The 24,893-nt window shown below is 47.9% G+C and overlaps 1 protein-coding gene across 1 annotated transcript in view; it reads right to left on the minus strand.

Annotated features, from left to right (window-relative positions):
* The window catches only part of nsmfb (NMDA receptor synaptonuclear signaling and neuronal migration factor b), a 98,952-nt gene that overhangs the window by 25,784 nt on the left and 48,275 nt on the right, over positions 1 to 24,893 (minus strand). The window contains 7 exon segments of the mRNA XM_070862860.1: positions 10 to 112; positions 3,786 to 3,865; positions 4,790 to 4,860; positions 13,779 to 13,812; positions 15,762 to 15,845; positions 20,053 to 20,177; positions 22,931 to 23,020. Coding sequence (XP_070718961.1) covers positions 10 to 112; positions 3,786 to 3,865; positions 4,790 to 4,860; positions 13,779 to 13,812; positions 15,762 to 15,845; positions 20,053 to 20,177; positions 22,931 to 23,020 — 587 coding nt within the window.

Below are 24,893 nucleotides of genomic sequence, written 5' to 3' on the forward strand. Positions count from 1 at the left end.
GAGGCATACCTTTTCTCCGTTGGGGTTTCCCAGGATGTAGCAGCCCATTATATGGATGACATTTGGCTCTGGATTGATTTTACTCATCAGTCTGCTCAGTCGCTTCCAAAACCTGTAAGAGACGGGAACACAAAACCGTTACCAGACACTTCTGCCGCTGACAGGGAAAGCACAGCAACGGGAATCGGAACCCCAACCCCAAGTGGGCAACATGACAACGGCAGGATTACAGCACCGGGCCGTTTCCCCATTTCATTCTGGGCGAGAGAGAAAAAAAACTTCCTGACGTAAAAGGGCCGACCTTTCAAATGTGGTCCCATCCACCCTCCAGATGTGGAGCCGCACCCACTGCCAGCACATTTGGAGAAATCCGGGAGCGCTCTCCTCAACCACCAAAACATTGTTTGTGCCGTTGTGGCCTAAGGGCACTGCAGTAGACCTCAGTGCCTCGGAGTATAGAGACGAAAACATTCGGCCATCTGCACCCTGCCTTGAGATTCGGGTTTCCTGCCCCATCTCCTCCAGCCCTACAACCCTCCGTCAGCACAGCAGCCATTCCCAAATTGCTGCTTCCAGCGGGCAATTGCTCTGGCCCCAGAACCGCACTTGGAACATCAGCCCCTGAACGTGCTGTTTGGTGACAGGGTCCCTGCTGTTGGAATACTAACTTCATCACAGTCGAAAGAACAAACTTGCATTTATATAGCGCCTTTCACGGCCTCAGCATGTCCCAGAGTGCATTGGATGGTTAAAGTTCGCCATGGCACCTCCACAAATGCACCAATCACATAGTAACAGACTTGTAGCTTGGGCTATAAATATCACTGCTGTATATGTTATAGAGAGCCAAAGGTGGGCAGCAGAAGGACACCCTCAAAGCCTCCCTGGTAAAATGCGACATCACCACTGACACCTGGGAGACCCAGGCCGAAGACCGCCCTAGGTGGAGAAAGTGCATCCAGGAGGGCGTTGAGTTCTTTGAGCCTCAACGCAAAGAGTTCAAGCGCAGACAGCGGAAGGAGCGCATGGCAAACCAGCCCCACCCACCCCTTCCCTCGACGAATGTCTGTCCCACCTGTGACAGGGTCTGTGACTCTCGTATTGGACTGTTTAGCCACCAGAGAACTCACTTTAGGAGTGGAAGCAAGTCTTCCTCGATTCTGAGGGCCTGCCTATGATGATGATATATAAAGTAAATACAAAGCTATTTCCTTTGGCATTAGGCTTGGCAACCAAAGTAGACAGATTTAAGATACATTAAAAAAAAGAGGTTAGACAAAGAGAATTTGTGCAGAAGTGATTAGACAGGGAACAATCCCTGCAGTATCTGGCCCATACTTCACGTAAGAGCCTAGACAGTGAGTGTTGGCCTGGGGGACACTGCGGCAATGCATCACGGAGTCCTCACCAGATATCTACACGCCCCGCACTTTCCAGCCAGAGTCACTGGATGGCAGGAACAGGAACAGGAACACTGGCTCTGACTTCTCCCTTCATGGGTTTCAGAGTGCCTCAACCAATTGTAGTGTCCTTACCAGCCTCTCGGACACCACCGGCTGACTCACTGCAAATCAGGCACTGCATCTGCTGCCCTGCATGGCTCAGCTTCATCGTGGACTGTGCATTTACCAACTAATAACTCAAGGAGCCCTGGTTATTTTAATCCCATGGACACAAATTAATCTGAAGAATATACATCAACCTTTACAGGAATGAAAGTCTATCAACAAAGGTTCTCCACTGACGTTCCTTCTGTGCATTGCTTTCCCATTATCGCCCTGCCCTCTACTGCAGTCCAAACTTCAAAACACTGTTTAATTTAAAAGATTATTTTGTACTGTGCGTCCTTTTACAGAGCAGCTACATTCCGTGCTGTCACACGGACCTTCAGAGTGTAATTGCAGGCCGATGGAATTTTCATACTGTGCCCACTCGAGCTGCAAATGACACTAAGCAGTACGATTGAAGGTACATGCCCGTCCAAGCTTAGGCTGTGTCTGGAGAGACCATTATGAGCTGGTGCTAAGGTGAATTACTGGTGGTCACTGGTTTGTCGCTGGTACTGGCAGCAACTTGAGATGGCCAATTAAGGGCACCAGCCAAGAAGGGATTGGTCCATGGGTGATATCTCCCATAGAGTGCCAGCAGCAATACGCTAATATAACCCCATTTTTTAAAAAAGGAGGGAGAGAAAACAGGGAATTATAGACCGGTTAGCCAGACATCAGTAGTGGGGAAAATGTTGGAATTAAAAATATAAATCGCAGCGCATTTGGAAAGCAGTGACAGGATCGGTCCAAGTCAGCATGGATTTATGAAAGGGAAATCATGCTTGACAAATCTTCTAGAATTTTTTTTGAGGATGTAACTAATAGGGTGGACAAGGGAGAACCAGTTGATGTGGTGTATTTGGACTTTCAAACGGCTTTTGACAAGGTCCCACACAAGAGATTAGTGTGCAAAATTAAAGCACATGGTATTGTGGGTAAAATATTGACGTGGATAGAGAACTGGTTGGCAGACAGGAAGCAAAGAGTAGGAATAAACAGGTCCTTTTCAGAATGGCAGGCAGTGACTAGTGGGGTGCCGCAAGGTTCAGTGCTGGGACCCCAGCTATTTACAATATACATTAATGATTTGGACGAAGGAATTGAATGTAATATCTCCAAGTTTGCAGATGACACTAAGCTTGGTGGCAGTGTGAGCTGTGAGGAGGATGCTAAGAGGCTGCAGGATGACTTGGACAGGTTAGGTGAGTGGGCAAATGCATGGCAGATGCCGTATAATGTAGATAAATGTGAGGTTATCCACTTTGGTGGCAAAAACAGGAAGGCAGAATATTATCTGAATGGTGACAGATTAGGAAAAGGGGAGGTGCAACGAGACCTGGGTGTCATGGTTCATCGGTCATTGAAAGTTGGCATGCAGGTACAGCAGGTGGTGAAGGCAGCAAATGGCATGTTGGCCTTCATAGCGAGAGGATTTGAGGAGCAGGGAGGTCTTACTTCAGTTGTGCAGGGCCTTGGTGAGGCCACACCTTGAATATTGTGTACAGGATCAAGGGGTATGGCGAGAAAGCAGGAAAGGGGTACTGAGGTGAATGATCAGCCATGATCTTATTGAACGATGATGCAGGCTCGAAGGGCCGAATGGCCTACTCCTGCACCTATTTTCTATGTTTCTATGTTTTGGTCTCCTAATCTGAGGAAGGACATTCTTGCTATTGAGGGAGTGCAGCGAAGGTTCACCAGACTGATTCCCGGGATGGCAAGACTGACATATTAAGAAAGACTGGATTGACTAGGTTTATATTCACTGGAATTTAGAAGAATGAGAGGTGATCTCATAGAAACATAAAATTCTGACGGGATTGGACAGGTTAGATGTAGGAAGAATGTTCCCGATGTTGGGGAAGTCCAGAACCAGGGATCACAGTCTGAGGATAAGGGGTAAGCCATCTAGGACCGAGATGAGGAGAAACTTCTTCACTCAAAATTGTTTACCTGTGGAATTCTCTACCACAGTAAGTTGTTGAGGCCAGTTCATTAGATATATTCAAAAGGGAGTTAGACGTGGCCCTTACTGCTAAAGGGATCAAGGGATATGGAGAGAAAGCAGGAATGGGGTACTGAAGTTGCATGATCAGCCATGATCGTATTGAATGGTGGCGCAGGCTCGAAGGGCCGAATGGCCTGCTCCTGCACCTATTTTCTATGTTTCTAACACTGCACCAAGCTCGGGCCCGCCAGACACTAATTTGCATATGAAATGTCATTGGGGCTTACAGGATCAGGTCCTCCTCTTTCTCCACTTTCGCAAAGGTGGCAACCTTGTTCTTCAGCAGGTACAGGTGGCCAGGTCCCCCCTACAAATAAAACACAAACTGTCAATACGCAAAACATAGCCATGGCAACATCACATTAACGTCGCTCTGTGACAATGCACTTTAGGCAGATACAACAAATTGTGTCAAGAAGGCAATTTCCCACGATGCATTGGACTAGAAATTCGGGAGAGCTCGGTGTGTGGGTGTCGGGGGAGCGGGGTGGGTTGGATGCAGGGCAATGTTCCCTCTAATTTTTTTTTTGTGGGGGGGGGTGCCCTTTAACGGGCAGCGCGGCCCATTCAAAATTCCACACATGCGCGGTTTTTCTATTCAGAATCCAGCTCACTGGATGCGTGGGACCTCCAGAACACAAATACCCTGTGTTAAAATGGTGAGGTCCCAGATGTCACTGATAGTGGGACTCAGACCTCGGCGCAAGAGAGGAGGCATGGCATTACATTACAGCCGCCTGGTGAAGAGTGGGGGTGGGGCGCAAGACAACGCAGGTCGGGTCCGCAGATTGGGTCGGGGTCGGGGGGGCCTGGAGTTGCAGGACCCCACGCAGAGACAGATAAGGAGCACCTCGTGGAAATTCCGGCCAGATATCTTTTAGCCTTCGGCAAACAGCCTTCGAGTGCTGAGACCGGCGGCGATGCCGCTATAACACCAAAGGTGGAGTGACCGCACACACGTCCGTCCTCTGTCCAATGGCGTGCAGGATGCAGAGCGGGATGGTGGTTGAAGGGGCACGGTCGGTTCCGTGAAGGCTAGGAAGCAGGAACAGTGCAGAACTGACACTCGGCTCACTAACAACTAAAGGCTCTTGTCTGATGGCACATCCAGCGCAGTCCGCGGGCGGATCTGGTAAGATTCACCTGTGTTGCCGAGTGAGAGACCAAGTGGTGTCCCAACGACCATGGGCAGTGCCTGCGGTAGCTGGAATGGCATCACCGACACACTCACCTGACAGAAGATCAGCAGCTTACGGATCTTGCAGCCCCTCCGATAGGTGGTCAGCTTTTTCTCGATCTCCTCTGCAAAGAAACAGACAGGTCAGGCCACATTTCATGCACTTTCCCGAAAAACAACAAGACAAGCAGCAACACCTCGACATGATTTAATACCCCATTTAGATGAACATAAGAACATAAGAAATAGGAACAGGAGTGGGCCATACGGCCCCTCGGGCCTGCTCAGTCATTCAATAAGATCATGGCTGATCTGATCATGGACTCAGCTTCACTTCCCCGCCCGCTCCCCATAACCTCTTATCGTTTAAGAAACTGTCTATCTCTGTCTTAAATTTATTCAATGTCCCAGCTTCCACAGCTCCCTGAGGAAGCGAATTCCACAGATTTACAACCCTCAGAAGTAATTTCTCCTCATCTCAGTTTGAAATGGGCGGCCCCTTATTTTAAGATTATGCCCTCTAGTTCTAGTCTTCCCGCATCAGTGGAAACATCCTCTCTGCATTCACCTTGTCAAGCCCCCTCATAATCTTACACGTTTCGATAAGATCACCTCACATTCTTTTGAATTGCAATGAGTAGGGGTCCAACCTCCTCAACTTTTCCTCATAAGACAACCCCCTCATCCCTGGAATCAACCTAGTGAACCTTCTCTGAACTGCCTCCAAAGCAAGTATATCATAGCATTGCAGCTAAAGCCCCATCGCTGTTGTGGGAAAGGAGCGTGGAGTTTTATGCATCTCCTCTGGCAGGATAGGTGCAAATCTTACGCCCATTGTTCAGCCTGGGGCTGGGCTGAAAGCTCAGTCTCATCCATACAGAGTAGCAACAGCAGCAAATTATAGTCGCACTGACAACTTCTAAACAACCGGGGCGATGAGGGTTAAATGATGAGGACAGGTTGCATAGACTAGGCTTGTATTCGCTTGGGTATAGACGATGAAGGCGTGATCTGATTGAGGTGTTTAAGATGATTAAAGAAGTTGATAGGGTAGATAGAGAGAAACTATTTCCTCTGGTGGGGGAGTCCAGAGCAAGGGGGCATCACCTTAAAATTAGAGCTAGGCCGTTCAGGAGTGATATCAGGAAGAACTTCTTCACACAAAGGGTAGTGGAAATCTGGAACTCACTCCTTCAAAAAGCTGTTGAGACTGGGGTGGGGGGGGGGGGGTCAATTGAAAATGTCAAAACTGGGATTGATAGATTTTTGTTCGTCAAGGGTATTAAGGGTTTCGGAAGCAAGATGGGTAGATGGAGTTAAGATATAGATCATCAATGATGTAATTGAATGGTAGTGCAGGCTCGAGGTGCTGAATGGCCTCCACCTGAACGCATGTTCCTAAATGAGCCTGCTCACTATTGGCCCATGTGCTATTCTTTCTCCAACGAGCCAAAGGTTGCAGGTTCTACACCACCATAAGAACTTAAGAATTAGGAGCAGGAGTAGGCCATATGGCCCCTTAAACCTGCTCCTCCATTCACTATCATGGCTGATCTTTGACCTAAACTCCACCTTCCCGCACTATCCCAAAAACCTTCGATTCCCTTCATGCCCAAAAGTCTATCTATCTCAGTCTCGAATATACTCATCAACTGAGCATCCATATATCTCTGGGGTAGATAATTCCAAAGATTCACAACGCTCTAGAGTGAAGAAATTTCTCCTCATCTCAGTCCTTAATGGCCGACCCCTTATCCTGAGACTATTATCCCAAGTTCTAGACTCTCCAGCCAGGGGAAACATCCTCCGAGCATCCACCCGGTCAAGCCCTCTATAAATTTTATACGTTTGAATGGAGATCATCTCATTCTTCTAAATCCCAGAGAATATTGGCCCATTCTACTCAATCGCACCTCATAGGAAAAGTCCTTTCATCCCAGGAATCAATCTCCGAGGAGCCGCCGAGATGTTACACAACCACGTTAATTAGGGGTAATAAATGTGGTCGGGACCCAGGAGAGGCGTGAGTTCGGGCCAGGGGCCCAGGGCCAGCCCACACTGTGATATGTGTGCACACTAAGTCCATGCAGCACAGCAGGTCTCCAGTCGTCTTGGATAATCCTTGCCACTGGACCAAGACCTAGCTCGGTCAAGCCCGTGTGGTGGCTGGTGTGCAATGGCCACCACACATTAATAAAATCCATGCACAGGCATCTTCCACCCTTCAGGATGTAGTTCAGGACCTGGAATATTAGGTCCTTCATTGAAACACCTGGGAACTCATCTTTTTCTGGCGTGGAAGCTAGTCATCCTCGATTTGAAGGACTGCCTATGATGATGATGATGAATTAGGAGCAAAGCTGCGATATTGATCGGGTGTGAGAGACTGTGGACCCAGTGTAGGACAGAGGTAGAACATGGGCCATGCATGGCTGGGGGCGTCAGCACAGTGCAAAGATCCTGGTTATGCTACTGCAGTAAGTCTGGGAGTGAACTCTCGCAATCTCCCTGACCGTTTAATAGCAGTTTATTTTACTGTAAAGTTCCCTACAATTCTTCGGGACTGTTGTGTATCTGCAAAGCATGCACTCCCATGTTCCACCACCAGGGAGCGCATCCCCTGAAGTCCCAAGGGATCCCAGCATCCCTTGGGAGCACTGGATATAAACCGGCCCCTAAGGCCTGTTGCTCACTCTGGAGTGTCTTAATAAAGACTGAGGTCACTGTTACTTTAACCTCCCCGTCTGCAGTCTCATCTGTGTTAGGAACACAATAACTGGCGACATGTATACGAATCCAACGCAAAGATGCAGCAAACTGTGGGCATCCTGGAGAAGTTCTCGGAGGGTGAGGACTGGGAAGCCTATGTCGAACGGCTAGACCAGTACTTTGTAGCCAACGAGCTGGATGGAGAAGGAAGCGCTGCAAAAAGGAGAGCGATCCTCCTCACGGTCTGCGGGGCACCGACCTACAGCCTCATGAAGAATCTTCTGGCTCTGGTGAAACCCACAGATAAGTCGTATGAGGAGCTGTGTACACTGGTTCGGGAGCATCTTAACCCGAGGGAGAGCGTGCTGATGGCGAGGTATCGGTTCTACACGTGCCAGCGATCTGAAGGTCAGGAAGTGGCGAGCTATGTCGCCGAGCTAAGGCGACTTGCAGGACAATGTGAATTTGATGGCTACCTGGAGCAAATGCTCAGACTTTTTTGTACTGGGCATTGACCACCAGACCATCCTATGAAAACGTTTGACTGTAGAGACACCGACCCTCAGTAAGGCCATTGCGATAGCACAGGCGTTTATGTCCACCAGTGATAACACCAAACAAACCTCTCAGCACACAAGTGCTAGCAATGTTCATAAATTAACTGCAACTGTGTTTGCGAGCAGAAATGTACAGGGCAGAAACCACGAGTCTGCAACTGCCAGCAGGCCTCAGGTGACCCAGATGACTCAGATGAGCTGCAAGCTCTGCAAAACCACCACGTGGCAGAGGAAGATCAGTCCATGGTGGATCAAAGCAATTTCGAGCCTGACAGAGGAGGCAGATGCTGAAGTACATGGAGTGCACACATTTGAGACGAAATGTCCACCTATAATGCTAAATGTAAAATTGAATGGCATACCCATAGCCATGAAACTGGACACTGGCGCTAGCCAATCCATCATGAGTAAAAAGATGTTTGAGAGACTGTGGTGCAACAAGGCATTCAGACCAGCCCTGAGCCCCATTCACACGAAACTGAGAATATACACCAAAGAGCTCATCACTGTCCTGGGCAGCGCCATGGTCAAGGTCACCTACGAGGGCATGGTGCACGAACTGCCACTCTGGATTGTCCCGGGCGATGGCCCCACACTGCTTGGAAGGAGCTGGCTGGGCAAAATCCACTGGAACTGGGATGACATCCGAGCGCTATCACATGTCGATGAGGCCTCATGTACCCAGGTTCTTAACAAATTTCCTTCCCTTTTTGAGCCAGGCATTGGAAATTTTTCCGGGGCAAAGGTGCAGATCCACTTGGTCCCAGAGGCATGACCCATTCACCACAAGGCGCGAGCGGTACCTCACATGATGAGGGAGAGTGGAAATCGAGCTGGACAGGCTGCAATCGATGGCATCATCTCCCCAGTGGAATTCAGCGAGTGGGCCAGCCCAATTGTTCCAGCACTCAAAAGTGATGGCACGGTCAGGATTTGTGGCGATTATAAACTAATTAATAATCGTTTCTCGCTACAGGACCAATACCCGCTACCAAAGGCAGATGACCTATTTGCGACGCTGGCAGGAGGCAAGACGTTCACCAAGCTCGACCTGACTTTGGCCTACATGACGCAGGAGCTGGAGGAGTCTTCGAAGGGCCTCACCTGCATCAACACGCACAAGGGACTGTTCATCGACAACAGATGCCCGTTTGGAATTCGGTCGGCTGCAGCGATCTTCCAGAGAAACATGGAGAGTCTACTCAAGTCGGTACCACGCACGGTGGTTTTTCAGGATGACATATTGGTCATGGGTCGGGACACCACCGAGCACCGACAAAACTGGAGGAACTCCTCCAGCGACTGGATCGTGTAGGGTTGCGGCTGAAGAAGTCGAAATGCATCTTCATGGCAACAGAAGTGGAGTTTTTGGGGAGAAAGATCGCGGCAGACGGCATTCGGCCCAAAGACGCCAAGACCGAGGCTATCAGGAATGCGCCCAGGCCACAGAATGTCACGGAGCTGCGGTCGTTCCTGGGACTCAACTATTTTGGTAACTTCCTACCGGGGTTAAGCAGCCTCTTAGAGCCCCTACATGTGTTATTGCGTAAAGGTGAGAACGGGTATGGGGAAAAAAAACAAGTAACTGCTTTTGAGAAAGCCAGAAACATTTTATGCTCCAACAAGCTGCTTGTATTGTATAACCCGTGCAAAAGACTTGTGCTAGCATGTGATGCATCATCGTACGGAGTCGGGTGTGTATTACAACAAGCTAACATTGCGGGGAAGTTGCAACCTGTCGCCTATGCCTCCAGGAGCTTGTCTAAGGCTGAGAGGGCCTACAGCATGATTGAGAAAGAGGCATTAGTGTGTGTGTGTGTTCGGGGTAAAGAAAATGCATCAGTACCTGTTTGGCCTCAAATTTGAGCTGGAAACCGATCACAAGCCGCTCATATCCCTGTTCGCTGAAAACAGGGGGATAAATACTAATGCCTCAGCATACAAAGGTGGGCACTCGTGCTATCAGCGTATAACTATACCATCCGCCACAGGCCAGGCACCGAGAACTGTGCGGATGTTCTCAATCTGCTACCATTGCCCACCACGGGGGTAGAAATGACGCAGCCTGCAAACTTGCTGATGGTGGCGCAGCCCGCAGACTTGTTGATGGTCATGGAAGCGCTGGAAAATGATAAATCACCTGTCACAGCCTGCCAGATTAGGACTTGGACCAGTCAAGATCCTCTGCTGTCCCTAGTAAAAAACGGTGTACTGCATGGGAGGGAGCTGGGCCAGCATCCCTGTTGAAATGCAAGAGCTAATCATTCCAGCGGCAAAAGGACGAACTGTCCATTCAGGCAGACTGCCTGTTCTGGGGTAACCGCATAGTGCTACCCAAAAAGGGCAGGGAGACGTTCATCTCAGATCTCCAAAGCACACACCCGGGTATAGTAATGATGAAAGTGATAGCAAGATCCCACGTGTGGTGGCCCGGTATTGACTCTGACTTAAGAGTCCTGTGTACGGCAATGCAGCATGTGTGCTCAGTTGAGCAACGCGCCCAGAGAGGCACCACTACATTTGTGGTCCCTCCAGACCATGGTCAAGGATCCATGTCAACTATGCGGGCCCGTTTCTCGGTAAAATGTTCCTGGTGATGGTGGATGCTTTTTCAAAATGGATTGAATGTGAAATAATGTCGGGAAGCACCGCCACCGCTACCATTGAAAGCCTGAGGGCCATGTTTGCCACCCACGGCCTGCCTGACATACTGGTTAGTGACAACGGACCATGTTTCACCGGTGCCGAATTTAAAGAATTCATGACCCGCAATGGGATCAAACATGTCAGCTCGGCCCCGTTTAAATCAGCCTCCAATGGGCAGGCAGAGCGGACCGTACATCAAACAGAGCCTTAAACGAGTCACAGAAGGCTCACTCCAAACCTGCCTGTCCCGAGTACGGCTCAGCTACCACACGAGACCCCACTCGCTCACAGTGGTGCCCCGGCTGAGCTACTCATGAAAAGGACACTTAAAACCAGACTCTCGCTGGTTCACCCCAACCTGCATGATCAGGTAGAGAATAGGCGGCAGCAACAAAATGTAAACGATGGTCGTGCCACTCTGTCACGGGAAATTGATCTAAATTACCCTGTGTATGTGTTAAACTATGGACATGGTCCCAAGTGGATCGCGGGCACGGTGATAGCTAAAGAAGAGAGTAGGGTGTTTGTAGTCAAACTAGACAATGGACAAATTTGCAGAAAGCACCTAGACCAAACGAGGCTGCGGTTCACAGACTGCCCTGAACAACCCACAGCAGACACCACCTTTTTCGAGCCCACAACACACATCCAAAGGATGAACGACACCACCCCAGACCAGGAAATTGAACTCACCACGCTCAACAGCCCAGCAAGCCCAGGGTCACCCAGCAGCCCTGCAGGGCGAACAACACGCCAGCCCAGCGAGGGCACAGCCAACACACCAGAACAGGCATTTGTACCGAGGTGGTCCACCAGGGAAAGAAAGTCTCCCGACCGCTTCACCTTGTAAACAGTTTTCACTTTGACTTTGGCGGGGGAAGTGATGTTGTGTATCTGCAAAGCATGCACTCCCATGTTCTGCCACCAGGGAGCTCATCCCCTGAAGTCCCAAGGGATCCCAGCATCCCTTGGGAGCACTGGATATAAGCCGGCCCCTAAGGCCTGTTGCTCACTCTGGAGTGTCTTAATAAAGACTGAGGTCACTGTTACTTTAACCTCCCTGTGTGCAGTCTCATCTGTGTTAGGAACACAATAGTACCACGATGAGAGAGTTGGAGGTAGCCACCGAGAGGCTGCATTGTTAATCATAATGGCTGTAGTTTTGCAGGCAATTCTTTTTATTTAACAGACTCTAAAACAAAATGAATCTAAGAGTAGAGTGGACAGCATTAAAAAAAAAAACTTTTGCATTTATATAGTTCTTTTCAGCACATCCCAAAGTGCTTTACAGCCAATTTAATACTTCTGAAATGTTGTCATTGTACAAAACGTGGCAGCAAGGTCCCACAAACAACAATGTGATAATGACCTGATCATTTGTTTTAGTAATGATGATTGAGGGATAACTGTTGACCAGGACACTGTGGAGAACTCCCCTGCTCTTCTTCAAGTAGTGCCGTGGAATCTTTTAAATCCACTTGAGGGGGCAGACAGGACATTGGTTTAATGTCGCATCCGGAAGATAGCACTCCCAACAGTGCAGTACTCCGTCAGTACTGCACTGAAATCTCTGGTGTGGGACTTGAACCCACAACCTTCTGAGTCAGAGGCAAGTAGTAGCCCACTGAGTCAAGGCTGGCTCTTTAAGCTAGTGTTTCACAGCAATTCCTCCAAACTTGCTTAATGATGTTAGAAGCAACTCTGTATTAGGAGACAGTGTCTTACAGGGCACATTTTTGTCAGAAGGTTGTGGGTTCAAGCCCCACTCCAGAGTTTGAGCACAAATTCTATGCTGACTCTCCAGTGTAGTGTTGAGGAAGTGTTTCACTGTCGGTGGTGCCGTCTTTAAGGCAAGATGGTAAACCGAGGCCACATCTTTCTGTGCATGGTCAGATGTAAAAGAGCCCATGGCACTTCATTTGAAGAAGAGCAAAGGAGTTCTCCTGGTGCCTTGGACAAAGTTATCCCTCAGTCAGCACCTCCGAACACAGATAAACTGGCTGTTCACCTATTGTTGTTTGTGCCACCTTGCTGTGAGCAACTGGCTGCCGCATGTGTCTACAAAATGAGAGCGGCGACATCTCGAAATTAATTTATTAGCTGTGAAGTAGTTTGGGTTGCGAAAGACGCTATATAAATAAATGCAAGTGCATTCTTTATTCTCAATAATCCAATGCAAATGTACAAGGGCCCAACATTCTTTGGGTGCTCTGATAAACATTATTTCAAATGGTTAAATTAAAAACCTGGGATTAAAACAGCTATCACCCGCTGGCAGTAATGGACGGACACTCAAACCAAGGATCCGAGGAGTGACCGACTTCAGGTCAACCCTCCTTTGTCCAACCTGTCCTCCATTTTGGAAGATGGCCCCACGAATTCACCCAATTGCTACAGGTCACACTGTCATACTGTCATCAAGGGGCAAACATTGCATGGGCTCTTAGAAAATGAATGCGTGCATTGCCTGAGGGAGCGGTCCAGTCATTGGCCAGTTGCTCTGAAGTGGTTCCGCTAATAAAGTCCTGCATTTATATAGCGCCTTTCACCACCTCAGGACATCCAAAGGGCTTCAGTCAATTAAGCACTTTTGAGGTGTAGTCACTATTTTAATGTAGGAAACACGGTAGACAATTTGCACACAGCAAGCTCCCACAAACAGCAATGAGATAATGACCAGATAATCTGTTTTTTTAAAAAAAACTGATGTTGATTGAGGGATAAATACTGGCCAGGAGACTGAGGTGAACTCCACTGCTCTTCTTCGAAATAGTGCCATGAGATCTTTTACATCCACCTGAGAGCGGATGGAGACTCAGTTTAACGTTTCATCTGAAAGACGGCACCTCTGACAGTGCAGCACTCCCTCAGCATTGCACTGGAGTGTCAGCCTAGATTTTTGTGCTCAAGTCTATGGAGTGGGACTCGAACCCACAACCTTCTGACTCAGAGGCGAGAGTGCTACCCACTAACGTTTAACTTTGTTGGCTACACCTCAGTGTAGCATTTCTCATGGATTTAGTTTAGGATCTGTAACTTAAGACAAGGTGAGGCTTTTAAACACTGCTCTCATTGGCTTCTAACCACCAAGTGATACCGACAACCAGTCAAACTTATTGAGACCCACTCACCTAAGATGTCATCAAATGTGGCATGTTCATGGTCCTGTAGGAGAAATGAAAGGTCTCGTTATTCTTGTAAACATTTAGTACCACTGAGTGACCCTCTGCCCATTGCTTTTCCTGTCTTTTTTTAAACTTTTCTGCTGGTATGGCCAAGCAAGGTGAAGTGTCAGACTAAAGCTCTGATCTCTCTTGTTTCAGAATGCTACTATGAAAAAGCTAACAAAATAAAAAATGCTTTGGAAGATGAACGTGCAGTGGGTTCGAGATTGTCCTTTCTCCAGCATAACACTGGTTCAAATCCAGCCCCGACTAATGCAATTCTGCTAGATGGCCAGTGAAGTGAGTTGGACAGTCTCAATCCAGTTCTTACTAGTGTAAGTCAAGAGTGCAAACGGGCAGCGATTTGTATTTGTTCTTGGGATGTGGGCAGTATTTATTGCCCACTCCTAATTGCCCCGAGGGTGCCAAGAATCAACCACGCAATGTGAACATAAGAAATAGGAGGAGTAGGCCACTTGGCCACTCGAGCTTGCTCTGCATGTGGGACTGAAGTCACATGTAGGCCACAGCCTGTAACCTTGTTAATTGGGCAATCTCACCCAGAGAGCCCACAAGGCACGGAGAATGTGAAGTCGTACTGGCAGTGCTTATCCGAGGCACATTGTTGGGTCGGAGTAAAAGGAGCTCTACCCTTCAAGCTGTCTCCTCCTAACTAGGAGAATCCCTGATGCTGGAGTCCCAAAATGTCTCAGTCCCCAGCGCTAATATATTTGATGAGAGCACAAAATTCACCGTCGAATCATACGGCACAGAAGGAGGCCATTTGGCCCATCATGCCTGTGCCGGCACTTTGAAAGAGCTGGTCAATTAGTCCCACTCCCCTGCTCTTTCCCCAGTCTTGCCAATTTGCCAAATATATATTTTTTCAGAAGCAGTGGCAGTGCCACCATCACAGCGATGGTGTGTCAGTGGCATTGAGTGAGGGCTAATCTCCCCTCAGGGCAAGTACCTATTGGAAGGAAGTCCCACACCTTTTTTTTTCCTAAGAGACAATAGTCACCATCAAGACCCCCTTTATGAAGAGGAAAGGCCTCCATTCAAACACTATTTAAATGTATTGGGCTCACTGGCCAGTATCATAACCACTGAAATAAAACCACACCTGGGAATCCCTGGCCCAAGACCGCTCAAAGTAGAGAGGCAGCATCCGGGAAGGCACCGAATACCTCGAGTCTCTTCGCCGGGAGCACGCTAAAGTCAAGCGCAAACAGTGGAAGGAACGCACAGCAACCCAAGCACCCCACCCACCCGTCCCTCCAGCCACCGTCTGCCCCACCTGTGACAGAGACTGTAGGTCCCACATTGGACTCAGTCACCTGAGAACTCAGTGTGGATACAAGTGATCCTCGACTCCGAGGGACTGCCTAAGAGAGAGAGAGAAATAAAACCCAGAAAGTGCTGGGTGTGCACTAGCAGGTCATCAGCACGAGAGAGAGATAGGTTCATGCTTTGGGAGAGATTATTCATGATTTTGTTTTCTTACGCAGTAAGTTATGATGATCTGGAATGCACTGTCTCAAAGGATGGTGGAAGCAAATCCAGTAATAACTTTCAAAAGGAAATTGGATAAATACGTGAAAGGGAAAAATTTGTAAGGCCATGGGGAAAGAGCGGGGGCGTGGGATTAATTGGATAGCTCTTTCAAAGAGCCTTTTCTTTGATCCTTCTCCAATATTTTTATAACTAACAAAACAAAACTGAAAAATACACACCATTTTTTTTTAATAAAAGATGTTGGATGTTGCTTGCAGAAGGGTCCTTGAGATTCACCTTTAATTCCTGGAGACTCCAGGGCAATCCTGGAGGGTTGGCAACCCTACCTGACCACTGCGCATGAGTAACCCCCCCCCCACCACACAGCTCTCGCTCACCCAGCGTGAACCAAGCCGAGATACCCGAAACCCAAGGCCCAAAACTCGCTGTACTCACGTAGAGGATGGGGATGACAGAGGGGTCGTCTCTGCGAATGATGGTCGGGATGTACTCCGCCTTGGGGACCTTGGATGAAATGAGCTGTGAATGAAGCAACGCAATTATCTGAAGTGATGGTCACAATGCGGGGCAACCTCATCTGAGAGTTGGTGTTGTCACACCACTCCGAGATCGCCAGAGTTACTGGCCAATTCAAAACTCTGCTCCAACACTTGCTTTACGGCGGGAAACAGCCCATTTGATTAACGCAGAATAAAGAAAATGAAAGTTTGATCAAACAGTTGTAATCCGGCAGTTTATAACATCACACATTTATATTGTTTTTTAAAACTACAGTGTTGAGAAATACTAGTGTGTTGGCAATAACAATTCCAACATTTGAAGGTGTATTGCTTTTAAACAATCTCATTGGCCAATTGTAATCACGTGATTTTACAATGCTTAGTGACACTTTTAAACAATCTCATTGGCCAAGTGATCATGTGACTGATCTGGTTGCATTGCTTTCTGGTAATCTCACTGGCTCCTGGTAAGCACCTGACTAACCCAGTTGTTCAGCGTCTGATTGGCGGGGCTCTGAACCAATGCCAGTAAAGGTAGGCCAAGTGGAAGGAGTAGGCTTCTCTATCTGTCGCAATGGGTTGCCCGCTCCGTTCCAGCCACTCCCACCATGGACTCCAGCTCCATGACAGCCCAGATAAAGCCACTGCCCCAGCCCCGCAGCTCTAAAGATTATGGGGCACTACCCAAGTTCAACAACAAGTTGGATTTATATAGCGCTTTTAACATAGAAAAACGTCCCAATGCGCATCATAGGAATGTTATCAGACAAAATTTAACACCGAGTCACATTGGGAGTTTGGTCAAATAGGTAGGTTTTAAGGAGCATTTTAAAGGAGGAGAGAGGTGTAGAGGTTTAGGGAGGGAATTCCAGAGCTTAGGGCTTAGACAGCTGAAGGCACGGCCGTCAATAGTTTGAGCAATTAAAATTGGGGATGCCTGAATTGTAGGAACGCAGTGATCTCGGAGGGTTGTAGGTGTGGTGTATGTAGGCACCTTTAGTAATGACTCCACAAGGCAGGGTATGATACTTAAACTGTGTAGACCTGCAGTCCTTTACTTGCAGCCCCTGAGTGACAAAAAGCTGTGAGTTCCCTTTTATACTGGTTTACTTGTCGTGTGCAGGCAACCCCTAGGTCTCCAGCAGCACCCTCTGGTGTAACGGTAAGGTGTGTACAGTATAAGGGTACATTCAATGTGGCATAACAGTGTTACAGACATCACACAGTAAACAGGCATGCATACACAACAATACTCCCCCCTGAGCATTTTTCATATCCTTATTGTAATGACCAGGGGAGGTGATCAGTGGTGGGCTATGGGAGGTTGTGGTGAGGGTTGTGTGGTTGTCAGGTGTGACCCCTGTGCTTGAGGCTGGCCTCGTACGTTTCCCCTCCCTCACACACAGACCAAGTGGGTGTCACTGTTGTGGGATCCCTCGGGAAGGTAGCCACAGCAGCAGTGGGTGGTGTGTATACACTGTGATGTGGGTAGTTGTGGGGTAGTGGGCAGGGCCACAAGACTGGGTGGGCTCCTTGTCCACCAATTGGGATGAGGGTCAGGTCATCCCAGGGTTTGCCAGGGAAGCTGGAGGGTATTGGCCTCATGCTCCTGGTGTTGGCCCTGGTGGCCAGGGGCTGGTCTGGTGCAGGTTACCATTGGTGGTGGTTGGGCTGCCCATTGACCACCGTCTTTGAAGTGGGTCTGCTCCCACTGCCCGAGTGTGTGTCCTGCAAGGGGCATCACATTCATTCCAAAGGTAGCCTGCTGGACCTGGGGGTCTCCCACAGGGGGATTCCATTGGCATCAGCATGGTCCCTGTAGGACCCAATGTCCTTTGGCAGTGTCCTACCGGAATACATGACACCTTGGCTCTGATCACACATTGTCGAGCCTGCATTATACATTCTAGCATTTGCATCACTTTTGGGTGGTCTGGTTTCAACAGACATGGTTACATTAGGCATTTCATAATCTCTATCATTATTGTTAAGCGTAACAAACTTGTTCTTAACCTTACTGACATCTGCATTCATATCATTAGTCACATTAGTTAAACCAGCATCACAATTCATTGTTACATTGCATACATTTTCATACTTGCACCCAAAATCGCATCTTTAGCTTTAAAGTCCGTGTACTCAAATAGTTGAAACTTCCCCTTTAAATTTCTTTGGTTACCGGTCTCCTTTAAGGGAGCCTTCAAATCCGATTGGCCGCTCGGTGTCATGTGATGCTCCTCCATGCTCACTGGTGGCATGGTGGTGGCCATTTTGATTACAAGTGTTTCTCCTTGTGCTGCAGCCATTTCCTGGCTTTTCTGCAGGAGGGCCGTGGTGGTCTTTTCTTCCACAGGGTCACTTCGCCTGATGTGGACCCGGCTCATCCAATTCCTGCCCAACAGCTTGGGACCGTCACCGACTACAATCCACAGGGGGAGTTTGTTTAACACGCCGCCCTGGGAGACCTGGACATCTACACTGCCAACGATTTGGATTTTACCTTTGGTATAGGTGAGCAGCTTTGCCTGGACAGGAGACAGTTTTGGTCGAGTGGCAGGATTCATCCAAATTTTTTCAAAGGTCATTTGGCTCATCACAGACTGGCTCGCCCCTGTGTCGCTCTCCATGGAGACTGGGACCCCATCAATGTCCACTTCCATCATCCACAGAGAACTTCCGGTGAACAGGTAAAGATTCCATACTCTTCTTCCAGGGTTTGAGCAGCTTCATCTTCATCTGTGTCGGAGCCCCGGTGATCAGCCAACTCATCAGAGACGCGGTGAGTACAGCTTTTTCTGCACATTCTCTGAAGGTGCCCTTTCTCTTTGCAGCCTTTGCATGCATAGTCTTTGTAGCGGCACTGGTGGGCCCTGTGGTTTCCTCCACAGCACCAGCACGGGGCCATCCGGTCTGCCCCATGTGGCGGACTCAGGGTTGCGGGACTCGGGGCAGATTTCTGTCTTTAGAAGTATCCATGAGGCGCACTGCGCTCGTCAGTTTAGAGTCCTGGGTCAGTATTCGCCTGGAGTCGCTGGCCGAAATCATATAGGCCTGGCTCACTTGAATTGCTTTCTGCAGGGTGACCGTGATGTCAGCCGAGAACAATTTGTGTAGGAGGCCTTCGTGGCCGATTCCGATGACAAATATGTCCCTTAATGCTTCATTAAGGTGGTTGCCAAAATCACACGGTGCAGCTAGTCTTCTTAAGTGTGCAGCATATTTGGCAATTTCTTGGCCCTCTGGTCCCCAGTAAGTGTAGGTGCCTGGCTGTGAGGATGCTTTCTTTTGGTTTTAGTTGTTCCTGTATGATTGTTACAAGTTCCTCATAGCTCTTGGTGGTTGTCTTCTCCGGGGCTAGTAAGTCCCTGATGAGACCGTAGACGGTGGGCCCACAACTGCTAAGCAGGATGGCCCTGCGTTTGTTCGGTAGTGTAGCTGGTGTGTCCCCATCCAGGTCGTTGGCTATAAAAAAGTGTTCCAATCTTTCCACAAAAGCGTCCCAATCTTCCCCCTCTGTAAATTGCTGAAGGTTGCTGAGGTTAGACATGTTGAGCGTGTAGTTCGTGACCTCGTATTCCCGTCGCCAGTTGTGGTGGATGTAGGCACCTTTAGTAATGAGGTAGGCAGGGTATGATACTTAAACTGTGTAGACCTGCAGTCCTTTACTTGCAGCTCCTGAGTGACGACAACAAGCTGTGAGTTCCCTTTTATACTGGGTTACCTGCTGTGTGCAGGCAACCCCTAGGTCTCCAGCAGCAGCACCCTCTGGTGTACCAGTAAGGTGTGTACAGTATAAGGGTACATTCAATGTGGCATAACAGTGTTACAGACATCACACAGTAAACAGGCATGCATACACAACAGTAGGGTTGAATGAGGTTACATAGGTAGGGAGGGAAGAGGCCATGGAGCAATTTGAACACAAGAATGACAGTTTTAAATCTGAGGCGTTATTGAACTGGGAGCCAATGTAGGTCAGCGAGCACAGGGGTGATGGTGAATGGGACCTGGTACGAGTCGGGACCTGGTATGAGTCAGGACACGGTCAGTATAAAGGACTCGAATTCCCCTTGGGAACCACCCAGAGAAAGATTTGTGACAATTGAATCCGGGCTACCATGGGGAGTGCTGCTCGAGAGCAGGAGCGACTACGTGAATCAGCTAACTTGGCTTCAGTGTTGAAAGGTTTGGACTTTGAACGCAGGGCTTCACACTGAAAATCTTACCATAATTTTGGGCGAGACAAAGTCTTCGCCGTCACATGACAACAGCTCCAACTCCTTCTCTGCCTCCCAGCTGAGATCGTCAAAGTCGTCATCTAAAGCACTGCACGAGCTCTGCAACTCCTGACCTGGTGTGATGCAAGGAGGAGATCAGACAAGGGTTACCATGGAGACGTAGGCTTGGTTCCAGCTGTGCGGCCTTTCGAATAAACCTTTCATAAAGCAACTCTGTTGGGGCTGGGTTCAAAAGAGGGCCCATCTGTTGCTCGGATGTTGTGCGTCTTCATTACGCACGGCAACGAGCATCTCTCCTGAGGAGACGCAGTTACAGAGACTCTGCAATGGCAGGGCCAGTGAGACAAACGATGAGCGCAACAACCAGCAATCTGGATTATCGGGTACCTTCAGGGACTAACAATCAGAAAGCACAGATCACACACACAATAGAACAAGACAGTCGTCTCCCCTTCATGAGTGCACTGGGTCACTGAAAGCAAATGGGCGATTGGTCACCTTACTATACAACAAGGATTTGTAACACAATTAAATAAACTGGGCTTGAATTCAATTTTGTTCCACTTTGGATGATTCAGTCCTGTTACTTTATATTTGACCTGGCCCCTGCCTATGCAATGCCTTATCGTCCATCTTCCACATTGGTGGCTATCACAGACAGCACAGCATTTATCCTCACTGTGCTTTGATTTAATATTTCTCTCCTAGTGTTCATCAGCTAAAGGATGCCTGAAGAAATATAGAATATTTTTCGGTTCTGTTATCATCAAATACTCCCAGGTACAGCATAGGCTAGATATAGGACGGGGAGAAATGGCTTCTCTCAGAGGGTTGTGAATTTTTGGACATCTCTACCCCAGAGGGCCGTGGATGCTCAGTCGCTGAGTATATTCATGACTAAGATCGACAGATTTTTGGGCAATAAGGGAATCAAGGGATATGGGGATAGGGCGAGAAAGTGGAGTTGGTGTAAAAGTTCAGCCATCAACATCATCATCATCATCATCATAGGCAGCCCCTCGAAATCGAGGAAGATTTGCTTCCACTCCAAAAGTGAGTTCTTAGGTGACTGAACAGTCCAATACAGGAATTACAGTCTCTGTCGTAGATGGGACAGTCGTTGAAGGAAAGGGTGGGTGGGGAGTCTGGTTTGCCGCACGCTCCTTCCGCTGTCTGCCCTTGTTTTCTGCATGCTCTGGATGACGAGACTCGAGGTGCTCAGCGCCCTCCCGGATGCTCTTCTTCTATTTAAGGCGGACTTTGACCAAGGACTCCCAGGTGTCGGTGGAGTGGCACTTTATCAGGGAGGCTTGGAGGTTGTCCTCGAAACGTTTTCTCTGCCCACCAGGGCTCGCTTGCTGTGTAGGAGTTCCAAGTAGAGCGCTTGCTTTGGGAGTCTCGTGTTGGGCATGCGGATGATGTGGCCTAGCCAACGGAGCTGGTCGAGTGTGGTCAGTGCTTCGATGCTGGGGATGTTGACCTGAGAGCATAAGAAATAGGAGCAGGAATAGGCCATACGACCCCTCAAGCTTGCTCCACAATTCAATAAGTTCAGCCATGATCTTATTGAATGGTGGAGCAAGCTTTAGGGGCCGTATGGCCTATTCCTGCTCCTATTTCTTATGTTCTGAGGATAGGTTTCCTTTACACTATCCTATCACACACTTCCAGGTTATGTACAACATGGGCTAGATATGTTGCAGATATAGAGTATGTTCCATTTACACTGTCACACATTCCCAGGTCAGGTACAATATGGGCTACATATAGAGTAGGTTCCATTTACACTGAACTATCACGCATTCCCAGGTTAGTTACAGCATAGGCTAGATATAATTTAAACTGTCCCATCAAGCCCACCAGGTCAGGCACAACATGGATTAGATACAGAGCAAGTTCCATTTAAACTCCCATCAAGCACCACAGCCAGATGTGTCAGATTTCTTCCAGAAGCTCTGAACCCAAAGTCTCAATTCTCCTGAGTACTCTTCCCAAGTGATTCCTTTGGACTGTGCTTTGGTTACCGTTAGAGACTGCGCCTGAACTATAGTCCGGTGTGACTGTGCAGGTAAAGACGTTGTGGTCAAATCCGTCTTGGTCTCGTATCAGGCAGCCCTGCAGCCTCACTATTCACCCACGGGTCCTTGTAACAGACTCATGTTAACTTTGGGCAATAGTGTAAAATGGCCAACATTGGATTATCCACCCGTTAAGACACCTTTGCCTATTCTTGTTCCCATTGAAGTCACTGTAAATGAGAATGACGAGGGATGGATAACGAGTGGCATATCTGATAACTCACGTTTTACAATATCGCCCAAAGTTCAAATGACCCACTTACTGTTTGCAACCCAACTACCTCATCAGACAGCTGGATTTCAGACACGAATTGGCAGCTTAAGGGGATGTGCAAGGTATAGAGAGAGAAAAGTTGCCGTTATATGACACTTCATCGTATTTTCAGGATGTCCCAAGGTGCATCACTTCCAACAGCTTCCTTCTGAAGTACAGTCATTGTTGTTCTGCCGGCAAACATGTCAGCTAGTTTGCTCAAAGCAAGATCCCACAAACAACCAATTAAATGATCAAATACGCTGTTTTGGTGGCGCTGTTTGAGGGAGGAATGTTGGCCAAAACCAGGAGACCTCTCGGCTCATTTTCAAGAAGTGTCCTGGGAGGCTTTATGTCCATGTGAGCAGGCGATATAACTCAGTTTGAGTCTCATCCGTAAGACAGCATCACCAACAATGCAGCACACCCTCAGCCTGAATTATGTGCTCAAGTCCCAAGTGGGGCTTGAACCCACGACCTTTTGAGTGAAAGATGAGACAAATAAAGTGAGGTGAAAAGTAATCGATGAACCTACTGTCTCGAGGGTCGCATATCAAATCGGACTTCACTGGTGTGGGGTCACTCCAGGAGCGGCCGAAATTCTTCTCATGTCGTTCAGAAAAACCTGCATATGGAAAAGAATATGGGATATACCAAGATGTATAGATACACGTATATAAAATGTATATCACATAATACATATACTGGTAGGGTACACAGACATATTATATAAATAAATATATATTATATAAATATATAAAATATATTATATATTAAATAAAAAAACATGGATCTGGTCATGAACACACTGCCCACAATTTCCCCATCCATTCATTTTATAATATGTAAATATAGTATGTACATATAATAGACATATATACATATAACACATATATAAAGATATGTGTAGACATATATGTTACACATGTGTACGTGAATCTAAGGTACACATGTGCATATAATGTATGTGTTTATAATAACCTATCCAATTCATTTAATACATAAATATATAATACATGTATAATTTATAGGCAGATATACAATATATAGGTGATGTAAATGCAACATATACAATGCACATATAACATGTATACTATATAATAGATAATGTAAACACATGTACACATCATAACTAATGTATAATATAATATATCAAAGCAAAATACTGCAGATGCTGGAATCTGAAATAAAAACAGAGAATGCTGGAAATCTCAGCGGGTCAGGCAGCATCTCTGGAGAGAAAATCAAAGTTAACGTTTTGGGTCGACGACCCTTCGTCAAGACTGCCGCAAAGATGTATATATGCACATAGATATAAATGTAAATAACATGTATAGTACACATGTATACAACACACACAACATACACACACAGCGTAAACATGAATAACACACATGTATCGTGTATATAACACTCTTATATAATAACATTTCTCCTGCTGTCATTTGCGTCCAGTTATAGGTCAGTTTTCCTACTCACCGATTTATCTCATTTATTTTATGCTCATCAAGTTGAGGGATGTCAGTGCTGGGGAATTGGGACTCTTCCCATTCTCACACCAAGCACAGGGCAGAGGTCAGGGGGTCGAGCAGAGAGGTCAGCTTGCACAGGGTAGAGGTCAGCTTGCACAGGGTAGAGGTCAGCTTGCACAGGTAAGAGGTGAGGGGGCCGAGGGGACAGGTCAGCGTGCACAGGGGAGGGGTCAGTGTTTGCACTCCTTGTGCTGCTGATACGCAGCAACTCTCTGTCAGCACTACGGAGCCTTGGCATCTAAATCGCACGGCTGACCGCTCACCACTAAGGTCCATTTTATTAATTTCCCCCACGTGCTGCAGTCATTAGTGCTGAGTCTCGCCAAGAGTAAGCTGCTCGGTGTTCTTAATCAAGTCTGACACTGACGCCCGAGGGGATGTCTTTAATTAGTCTGTAACATAAGCACGGCAATAATGTAGTTAAAGTGCAGATTACCGTTAAATAATGCATGAAAGGACTGGGCTGGGGACGGGTGACGTAATCCACTGGAGGATTTAATAAGCAACTATACACATACTCTGGCATCAGAACGGCTGCCCTGTCCTCTGTCGCAGCTCACAGTCGATTGTTAATCATTTTGCCCCTTTACTTTGCTTCTTCCTTTCCTGAGGTCATCGTCTTCACTTGGATTCCGCGGGTGCCAGTTGCCTGGTTAGCACCTCGGCCAAGTGGCAATTTCTCCGTGGGAGCGAGGGCGCTCTATTGCACCATGGGGGGCATCACAGTCTGATCCTGACCATGCCCAACCCCAGCAGATTGCAGGAAGGATCCTTCACCACAATTCAAGGGTAGGAGCCTTGAACCATTTCCCCCCTCTGTCTAGCCCAGGGTGGGCTGGCCTCTCCCTCCCTAACCGAAGGGATGCAGGAAAAACAGCAAGAAACAAGGAACTTGCAATTATGTCGCTCCTTGTCTCTGAGGCAATGAGTCACACCGTGCAGTTAGTGCGGTGATGTGGATAAACT

Source organism: Pristiophorus japonicus, chromosome 20, assembly GCF_044704955.1.
Source record: "Pristiophorus japonicus isolate sPriJap1 chromosome 20, sPriJap1.hap1, whole genome shotgun sequence".
Taxonomy (NCBI): domain Eukaryota; kingdom Metazoa; phylum Chordata; class Chondrichthyes; family Pristiophoridae; genus Pristiophorus; species Pristiophorus japonicus.